Raw genomic sequence first — 10,873 nt, forward strand, 5'->3', positions numbered from 1 at the left:
CACAGCTCAAAGGCATCAATTCTCCTTCTGTTCTCCTTGGTCATTGTCCAACTCTCTGATGCATAACAAGTGATTGTGAAGACCGTGGCCTGTATCAAACGCACCTTAGTCTCCAGAGAGACACCATTGCTCTTCAGTACTTTGGAGAGGTCCCTAACAGCAGACTTTCCCATGGCAATACATCTTTTAATTTCTTGGCTACCGGTGCCAAGAGTGTTGACTGTGGAGCCAAGCAAACTAAAGCTGTGAACAATTTCAATCTCTTCACCATACATTCTGATGTTGCCAATTGGTCTTCTTGACATTGAGCCTCAATCCATATTGAAGGCTGCAGTCCTTGACCCTCTGCAGCAAGCACTTCAGGTCTCCTCAGTTTCAGCAAGCAGGGTTGTGTCATCCACATAACGCAGATTGTTGATAGATCTTCCACCAGTCTTGACCCCACATTTCTCCTTATAGAGAGAGCCCAGCATCCCAGGTAATCTGTTCTGCATACAGGTTGAAAAGGTATGGAGACAGAACACATCCCTGGCATACGCCCTTCCCAATTTTGAACCATGCAGTATTTCCTTGCTCTGTTCTAAAGACTTGCCTCTTGGTCCAAGTACTAATTTTGTTACTGTAATTAGTATCACTGCATGTCAAAATCAATATAATCGGGTAAAACAGTACAAAAATATACTAACTTTACTAATTTAAAATATTCTTGAAAATGAAATCTAAAGTTTTACCATAAAAGAGAATGAAGAGTAATTAGATAATAATACCCACTTCTGGTAAGAGTTAATGCTATTTGATTTTTCACTGTTTACTAGACTCAGTGTCTAGAACACTTTGGACTTTTGAAAAGAAATAAGGTAAATCTAAGGAAGAGCTCAAGAAATCTCAGTTGACTTAAAAAGTTTGTTTTAGAAATTACTGAAAATGTCTTCTTACCTTGAAAAATGATTGCTTTATGTCTTGGCCTAATCTTTCGGACATTTTGCCCATGTTGTCTGACATTTTAGTCATTCCTTCCGCCAAGCTATCAGGAAGAGATTTAACAGCATTTGAAACATTCCTCATAGAATTGCGAAGTGGATTTACAAAAGTGTCCATCTAAAAGAGAAAAAAATACATGTCACTGTATCAGTTTTACCATTCAATTGAGAAATCTGGGAATATATAGCCTGAAGCACAAGAAAGAAGCAAAAATTTTCAAGTTACAACCTCTCACTGTATTCTTAAGGAATAGATCTTTTTTTCTTCTACTATGTCATAAAATCTATATTCATGCACACTTAATGAAATAATTTAAAAATTAGAGTGCTTAAGTTATTGCTAGAAAGCAAATAAAAGCTTTGTCTATCTTATTATTAAAGTGAACTAGCAAAGAAATTTGCAAGTTTCCCAAAACAGAAATTGATGTAAGTAAAATTATCCAAAATGTACTTCAGTCACACTTCAGAACAACAATGAGATTTTTAGAAGATAAGGAAAAGTATAAAATTAGGTATAATACACAAAAAGAAAGCTCAAATGATATAACTGCAGACATTTAAGACTAATTTATAAAATAATTTTTAGATATGGTACTTGTTCAATCAGAATATATGGAGGGAATACGGAATTCACTACAAAGAAAAAGAAGCTGAAAATATGACTAAAATATGTAAAGAAATAAAAAGTTCCACAGGGATAAGAAGTTTTAAAATTAGTATTCTGGCTATGCAGATGTCAAATAACTTCAATTAAGAAACAAGAGACATCTAAACAAATCAATTAAGGGTACGCAGCATTCTCTGAAGGGATATTTAATAGACAAGAATAACGTTAATTAAAAAATCCATATAAAATGGATGCAATGTCTAAGCCATACCAGAGTTAAACAACTAAGAGTAGAACCAAAAGACAGAAACCAGGATGAAGGATAGAAAAACATTACCACTGATCATGACATGAACATAAACAGGTGACGCTACGCTTTTGTTTTTGTGTATACACATATAAACAGATGTAATTCTAATTCTATATATTGTAGTTCCCTCTTTTTTCCTTGATTCCCTTCTTTATCAAACATGCTATCTTTATGTAAGGATTGGCCTTTCAAGATGAAATATTCAAAGTAAGCCAAAGTTTTACGACCTATGCGTCTAAAGAACATTCCAATTCTATTTCTTTTTTTTTCAAGATCATTTGAGTTTTAATGTAAAAAATACTCAACAATTAAAATACCCATGTTAACTTTTATGACAATGTAATTATTTGATATGACTACTTAAAGTATATGAGATGTTGACTATTTTACTATTTGAGAAAACGTGTGACCTGTCTTGAGCAAAAATATCCTTAACATACCATTTCAAAGTTGGTAGGGTTTTTGGTTTGCTTTTAAGCTTGAGAATACATATGGATATCACTAGACTTAGTAAAGCATCAATTCAACTCATTGCCAATGAGTCAGAATCAATTCATAGTAGCTGGGTTTCTGAGGCTCTACATCACACAGGAGGAGAATGCTCATTTTTTGCCCTTAAAACTTCTAGAGGGTTATAACAATCAGAAAGGCATGATTTTGGGTCAGCAGTGTAGCTCCTTATAGATTATGCCACCAAAGTTCCATGCACCAAAGAATAGAAGACAACGACACAAAAGAGCACTTAATAAAATCCCCTAGCTCAGAAAAACACACAAAAAGAGACTTTACGAAACCACAAATGAAATGATGACCTTACCTTTCGAGCAAAATCACCTTTCCCTTTACTGTAGGCTTTGTTCTCAAGGAAATCATACACACAGTGTGCCAAAGCTGGGGATGTTTTCATCATTTCAGGAGTTAGTAATACCTTACAAGAAAAAGAAAGGTATACAAAATTGGTTAAAATATGGACAGTTAACTATTGTCTAAAATTTCATTTAGTTAAACATCAAGAACCCACAATAAAAAACATTAAAAATTACACAGTTGAAATAAAATGAACAATAATCTTCTGAACATAATAGCTCAGTGGTATACTTATAACATTATTAGGTTCTATATTCTCATTCTGACATTTTGGCTTCTAATGTCATGTTCTCTAAATGTTCTCAGGTGGTTTTATAGTTGCCATATATAAGAACTATTGTAACAGAAAATTGTTACACTGTTTAATAATTTTATGTTAACAAAAGCAGAGAGTAAAAAAAAACAGTAACCAATTCTTTTTTTTTGTTCTGTTATAATATCACAAAATATTACTGCTTTCATCACTGCTAATGATATAACCTCTAGTAAAATAATTTGGCATACCCAGTATCTTTAGTTAAGAAGCATACAGTACAGTCACATTTTAAAACTACATTATATAGCAACATATTGTTAAGGTAATCATTTTCTAAATCATATAAAACCTTGGCATGAATTTTGAAGGAATTAAACTTCATACATAAAAAAATAAAATATCTCTGACAATAATCATATGAATAAGGTAGACAGTAAGTTTCAGAGAAAAGAAGGTGAAAGTGTGTAATAGCTGAGATTTCATATGCTTTTTTTTCAATACCCTGTAAGTATACAGCAATCACAACTATAGTTAAAACAAACATACTCAGAATTCTATGTTAGAGACAGATAAAAAGCTTTTACATGAAACATCCATTACATTATTAGCTCCTTTTCACTAAATTCTAACACAGAGATTGGCATACTTTTTCTGTAATTTCTAAAAATCATGGGACTTACCTGTAAATATGCATTTAGATCTTTTTTTCTCTTTTCTAAAAAATCTCTATCCATATTGTTAAAGGTCTTTTTACCAGGAAGCTTCAACATACTTGACAGATTTTCAAACTAGAAAACAAAATATATTCAGGAGTTTTTTTTAAAAAAAGAATAATTTTACTTCCAATTTTTCTACATATCAAAAACATCTTTTAAAATTTTGTATGTTTTATTAGGAAAACTCTAAAGACAAAAATACAGCCAACATATCTGAAATACAATTTTAATGTTACATATTACAAAGAAGCATTTCAACCTAGAATGAAAATAGGTGAAGATAATGGGTGAAATTGAGTGTTAGGCAATTGGAGTTTCATTATATTATTCTCTCTTAATTTTGTGATTGTTCAACTTTTCATAAGAAAAAGTTTTAAATCTTTTCATTAACTCTTTGACATAATAAATTGTTGGCAAAAATATTTCATAATCAAAGATATGAGCTTCTAGTCTTTTGTAAAAATTAAATGAGAAATATTTTCAATCTCCATGACTTTTATAAGAATTATTAAAAGCAGAAAGGGTAAATAATATACAAATAGTAGCTATATTTCAACTCTATTTGTACACAACTCTGATACTTCTCCTGAACTAATCTCATTTAAAAAAAGAAATTCAAAGATTATTAGGAAAGAAAAGATATTAAAAAGCTCACTAACTATATATACAGCATATATAGGCTTAATATTTGAGTGAATACTTGTGGGACCTGACACTTAATGATCTGTACAATCTTGCTGAGTAAAAATGTTAATTCTGTCAGCTGCTAAAATAGTATAAAAGGCAGGGTCATTTAGTTGGTGACTGTGAGTGGCCAAGCACCAAGCCCTGGAAACGTAAAACAGATTCATGGCTCTTCCCATGTGACAAATATCCTGAAGAATAATGTTTCTTAAAGAAAGCAAACAGTGTAGAGATCAGAAAGAAGTTGAGGTGCAGAGGCTTAGGCTAATTTTCGGCCTCAAACAAGGGATTAAAAAAAATTATTAAATTAGAAATGATTTTTTTTGCAGCTTTAGCTGTACAAATTCACTGAATATTAGGTATGAAAAGTAAACCAGCTCTTTCACCAACTGCTCCAATCAAGGCAAGAACACACACACACACACACACACACGCACAGAGGCAAGTTATAAGGAAAATATTGCCCTGTTAGTATATCCATAAATGTGATGCCTCATAAAAATGTAGGAATGGACCTGTCTATAACATCTACTGCCTAATGGTGAACATTCAGTTACTCGTAGTTATCGGGAAAAAATCGCACATTACAGACTTTCTGCAATTCCTAAGAACAGTTAACTAGTACAACAGTATTACCTGAAACTACTGATGCTCTTTTACAGAATATAATGTTTATTCTGGGTTTGGCAAGGTAATATGAAGCCCAGCCACACACACACAAAAAACAAACCAAAAAATAAAACAAAACAAAAAACCACAACAAAACAAATCAGACAAAACTGAGTTGATTCAGATACCTAGAGGCCACATAAGAAACGTCTGGTTTCTCTTTTCATCTCACAGATGGAGACTGCCATATCTTTCTTCCTTGGAGCACTTGGTAGAATTACATCAACAACCTTTTGGTTAGCAGCCAAACACATAACAAATGCACCACCAAGGCTGAAGCAAATGTTAGGTGACAGTTGTTATGGCTTTAACAACAAGAATTTTTTCCCCCCACAAGAAACTTTAAAATATTGAACTTTATTAATAACTGTGTGTGGGGGATACATTGAACACCATAACATCAATTACTCTCTCAAAGTATAAACTTTCAAGACAAACTACTTAAATTACTTACCTGGAATAGAAATATACATGATTCATAGCTTTCTCAAATACTATTATTTTGTAAAAGTAAGGAAAATTTTGTGCTCAATAGAAACTCATTACACACCTGATATCTGAAAGATTATTTATCCTTTCCAATAATAAAAGGCAATCTGAAAAGTAATACAATTTCTTTTTAAAAAAAACTACTGAGGGGGAAGGGGTGGTCAGGGAGAAAAACACAACAATGAATGATTGGTTATCCAAAGTCTGTAAAATTAAACTTAAAATTGAAATTAATAATAATTTTTTAAAAAGGGAAAAAAAACCCCTGAATATTTTAAAAGGTACAAAATGAGACATCTATAAAAAAGAATTCACAATGATTATAATTCAGTATGCTAGTGTTTACAAAGGAACTAAATCTTTTATAATTCAGGAATTCCAAAATAAAAAATTCTCTTTCAAAATTAAACATATGAAAATAAGAATCATAGTACACAATCAAAAACTTTGAGGTTTTTTTAATTAAGATTCAAAATTTCTTTATATGCTATTACATTTTAGAAATATTTTTATTCAGTTACTTTAATAAATTTTCATTACTATTTTCAATATTCAATAAATTTTAAGTAAAATGAAAACTCTATGAACTTGGAGAAATGATGAAAGTCATAAAACTGTTCAGGTCTTTTGTTCATAGGGTCGCTATGAGTTGTCTATGACTTGACAGCATTGAACAACAATAATAACAACAACAACAACAACTGTATCATTTCTAATGGCATGTAAGCCTAGAGGCAAAATCTTGGTCATCTTGGCTGTAAGACCAAGAATACTAAATCTAAGTGGTCAATAAATATTTGTTGATTAAAAGAACCAACCAGGTTGTTAATAACATATGACCTTTTCCATTTCTAGAAAATATTTTTTCATAAATTATTTAAAAAGCTATTAAATAAAATCTGTATTTTAAAAAAATAATATTTTTTCCCATTTACATTAAATGTTCTATAGAGTTAAGTATTTATTTAAACAGACTGTACTGTGTATCAACTGGTGATTCACTATTTACTGCATTTTTTTCTTCTGATACTCTACAGGGAAGGAATCGAGTCTAGAAATAAATATGGCAAGAAGGGGCAAACATCCTCAATTTTATTTACAAATGCTCAGTGTTTGTCTAAACCCAAACTTTGATTTACAAGCTTTGTTTTCAATTCCTTAAGCTCTGTGAACAATCAAAACATTTAATTATAAGTTGTTGTTCGTTGTTGTTGTTATGTGCCATCGAGTCGCTTGTGACTCATAGTGACCCTATGTACAAGAGCCCTAAATGCCGTTCTATCCTGTGCCAACCTTGCCGCCTCAAACACACTCATTCCCACCACTCCACTCACAGAATTGATCCATGTCATCGAGGGTTTTCCTCTCCTGCGCCGTCCCTCTACTCTCCCAAACATGGTTCCCAAGGACCAGTCCCTCCTTGCAACATGCCCAAAGTATGTCAGACGAAGCTTCAGAATCCTTGACTCCAGGGAACATTCTGGCTTCACCCTGTCCAGGACAAGCCTGTTTGTTCTCCTAGCAGTCCATGGTATATTCAACACTCTTCTCCAGCACCACAACTCAAAGGCATCAATTCTCTCTCTACCATCCCTATTCACTGTCCAACAATAGCACATAATTGCAAAGACTATAGCCTGGATCAGGTGCACCTTAGTCTGCAGCCTGACTTTGTTGCACTTCAGTACTCTTGAGAGGCCCCTCACAGCTGACTTTCCCAATGCAGTTCGTCTCCTGATTTCCTGGCTGCTGTTACCAAGAGTGTTGACTGCGGAGCCAAGCAAACTAAAACTGTTAACTAACTCAATCTCTTCACCATCCATACTGATGCTGCCAATTGGCCCAATGGTGAGAATCTGTTTTCTTGATATGGAGCTTCAATCCATATTGAAGACTGCAGTCTTTGACCTTCTGCAGCAAGCGCTTCAGATCCTCCTCAGTTTCAGCAAGCAGGGTTGTGTCATCTGCATAACACAGGTTGTTGATGATTCTTCTACCAGTCCTGAGGCCACATTCCTCCTCATACAGCCCAGCATCTCAGATGATCTGTTCTGCATAGAGATTGAAAAGGTATGGAGACAAAATACATTCCTGACGGACCCCTTTGATGATTTTGAACCATCCAGTGTCTGTCTCCTTGCTCTGTTCTGATGACTGCCTCTTCTTGGTCCAAGTATAGGTTTCACATTAGCACAATCAAATGTTCTGGGATTCCCATTCTTCTCAAAGTCAGCCATAGCTTTTTGTGATCCACACAGTCAAAAGCCTTTCCATATTCAATGAAGCACAGACAGACATTCCTCTGGTGTTCTCTACTTTCTGCCAAGATCCAGCTGACATTGGCTATAATATCCCTAGTACCACAACTTCTTCTAAATCCAGCCTGCACATCTGACAGTTCTCTGTTGATATATTGTTCCAAACGTTTTTGGATAATTTTCAGCAAATCTTGCTTGCATGTGATGTCAATGATACTGTTCGATAATTTCTACACACTCCACTGGGTCACATTTCTTTGGAATGGGAACAAATATCGATCTCTTCTAGTCAGTTGGCCAGCTGGCTGTCCTCCAGATTTCCTGGCACAAGTCAGTGAGCACATCCAGGGCAGCGTCTGTTTGTTGAAATAAATCAATTGAACTCCTAGAACCTTGTTTTTGCCACTTCCTTCAGAGCAACTTGAACTCCCTCCTTCATCACCATAGGCTCTTGCTCATATGTTATTTCACGAAATCCCTCTGTGTCAGCCAATTCCTTCTGATACAGTGACTCTGTGTACTCCTTCCATCTTCTTTTGATACTTCGTGGATCATTTAACATTCTACCCAAACTATCTTTAAGTATTGCCACCCGAGGCTCGATTTTTTATTTTTTTTCAACTCCTTCTCCTTAAGAAATGCTGAGCGAGTTCGGCCCTTTTGATTTTCTGACTCTAGCTCTCTGCACATTATAGTCCCTTCCTTTGTCGTCCCAAGCTGTCTTTTGAAATTTTCTGTTCAGCTCTTTGATTTCTTCCTTTAGCTTTGGATTCTCAGTGCTCTAATGCAATACTCAGAATCTCATCTGACATCCATCTTGGTCTTTTCTTCTTCTTCAGCCTTTGCAATGATCTTTTGCATTCTTGATGGACAATTTTCTTGATATCTCCCAGAGCTCATTTGGTCTACGCTCACTGGTGCTCAAGGCCTCATACCTGTTCCTGAGATGGTTTTCCAATTTGAGTGGGACAGACTTAAGGTCAAATCTTGGTTCCCATGGACATGATTTAATTTTCCTCAACTTCAGCTTTAACTTGATTATATCTTTTTTTTTTCTATAATTATATTTTATTAATTTTCATAAACATTTACAGAGATTTTGGGCTTCCACTCATAAGCATGCCTAGTTTACTTGTAGCAAGTCACTTAAAAATGAAGAACATTATACTGTATGGAAGAAGAAATATTTAAAATGTCCTATTAATAAAGTCTTCAAAATTTTCCTTCACTCTCATTTATAGATATGAAAATATAGCATTTATGACCCTAGCCTGTTGTCAGACTGCTGATACGTACTACTGAGTGAGAACCGACCTGACTTAGAGCTGATCCTTTTAAGAGTTTTTCAGAGCCAGTAAATCGCATAGGGGAGACTGCTCATCTCTCTCCCACTGAGCAGCTGGCAGAATCGAACTCTGTGCCTTGGAAGTGCAGCTGCTTTCTACTGGGCAACAAGAGTCCCTAACTCTAGTCTAGAACATTCACTAGCACCTTACCTTTTATAAGCCTAGCCTAAAACATTTAAATTAGGAACAAAGATACCTAAGCACTCAGCTGCTAACTGAAATGTTCAAGGTTCAAACACACCAGCTGATCTGAGAGAGAAGTTTAAGTAAGTTGATTCTGTAAAGATTACAACCTTGTTAACCTATTAGGCAGTTCCACTCTGTCCTAGAGGGTCACTATAAGTAAAAACTGACTTGACAGCACACAATAAAGGGGGGGAATAAGCCACTACTCATAGAAAACCATTTCTTATTAAATCAAATTCCCATTTAATTGCTAGCAAATAAAATGAATCTTGCTGCTGTTGTTAGGTGCCATCAAGTTGACTCCAACTCATAGTGAGTGAGCCTATGAAGAGACGTCCTATCCTGTGCCAGCTTCGTGATCTCCATCATGCTCAAGCCCACTGAGGTTGCCCATTTGTGGAATATCTTCCTCTCTTTCCCTGACCCTCTACCTTTCCCAGCATGTTGTCTCTCTTCAAAGACTGGTTCCTCCTGAAAAATATGCCCAAAGTAAAGGGAGATAAAGTTTTATCCTTTTAGCCTCTAAGGAGAACTCTGCTTGTACTTCCTTCAAAACACACTGTTTTGTTCTTGTGACAGTTCATGGTATATTCAATATTATCTTCTACACCATAATTGAAAGACATCGATTCTCTACTCTCATCCTCATTCACTGTCCAACTTTCAGATGCATATAGAGCAACTGGAAGACTGTAGATTGGATCACATGCATTTTTAGTTTTAAAACTGACAAGCCTGCTCTTTAGCACTTTGGAGAAACCTTTGAAAGCAAATTTCTTCAATGCAACATGTATTTTGATCAATCTCAGTATTTCAAATGATCATGGAGAGGAATAGACCTGCACTATGTGCTTTTCATACAGTGTCAAAATAGCTGGCAGTTGAAAAGTAAAGCAATTATTTCTCTCAGTTCTTTTTAAAAATTCTTTTATGTCTGTAAATATATCAAGTTAAGTATGAAGGAAAACACCTATTCAAAAAAATAGAACAGCAGACATAACCAAAACCACTAATTTCTTTAAAAATACAATTCAAAATGGTTATTATTAATATATGCTTTAGGGGCCAATGCCAACTTGTGTTTTATTAAAGCTGATAATTGAGTAGCAGAACTTAAGTGTATGAGTCCACTTACAGTAGATTTGGTTTTATCCAGCTGCTATTGCGGTGAGTTCAACAGTTGCACGTATCCACTTAAAACATGTAATGAACTAAAAATCTCCACATGAGCACAAGTACTTGCACTCACTGCAATAATAACAGGGGGGAATAATATGCCAAGTATAAGTGGGTCCTCACAGTTCAAACTCATGTTACTCAATTCATCTGTAAGTTATAAGACGACTTTCAACTTTATTGGGAGGTCAGTGCCCTAACTCCAGCAGTGTTCAAGGGTCAAATGTAGTTTTAAGCTATTAAGAAGTTTCTCTAACTCTAACCACTAAATATTTTAATGAGATTATCATGATGCCAATCATATTTCCCCCATCTGAAATATATATATA

The 10,873-nt window shown here is 34.6% G+C and overlaps 1 protein-coding gene across 2 annotated transcripts in view; it reads right to left on the minus strand.

The window, feature by feature from the left end:
• Window positions 1–10,873, minus strand: part of SNX13 (sorting nexin 13) — a 172,288-nt gene that overhangs the window by 20,388 nt on the left and 141,027 nt on the right. For both annotated transcript variants that reach the window (XM_006880270.1, XM_006880269.1), the window contains 3 exons: window positions 3,701–3,808; window positions 2,715–2,825; window positions 937–1,098 (listed from right to left, as the gene is read on the minus strand). In XM_006880270.1, coding sequence (XP_006880332.1) covers window positions 937–1,098; window positions 2,715–2,825; window positions 3,701–3,808 — 381 coding nt within the window. The remainder of the gene's footprint in view (window positions 1–936; window positions 1,099–2,714; window positions 2,826–3,700; window positions 3,809–10,873) is intronic.

Source organism: Elephantulus edwardii, unplaced genomic scaffold (genome assembly GCF_000299155.1).
Source record: "Elephantulus edwardii isolate Elephantulus edwardi_28Jun2011 unplaced genomic scaffold, EleEdw1.0 scaffold00007, whole genome shotgun sequence".
Lineage (NCBI taxonomy): Eukaryota > Metazoa > Chordata > Mammalia > Macroscelidea > Macroscelididae > Elephantulus > Elephantulus edwardii.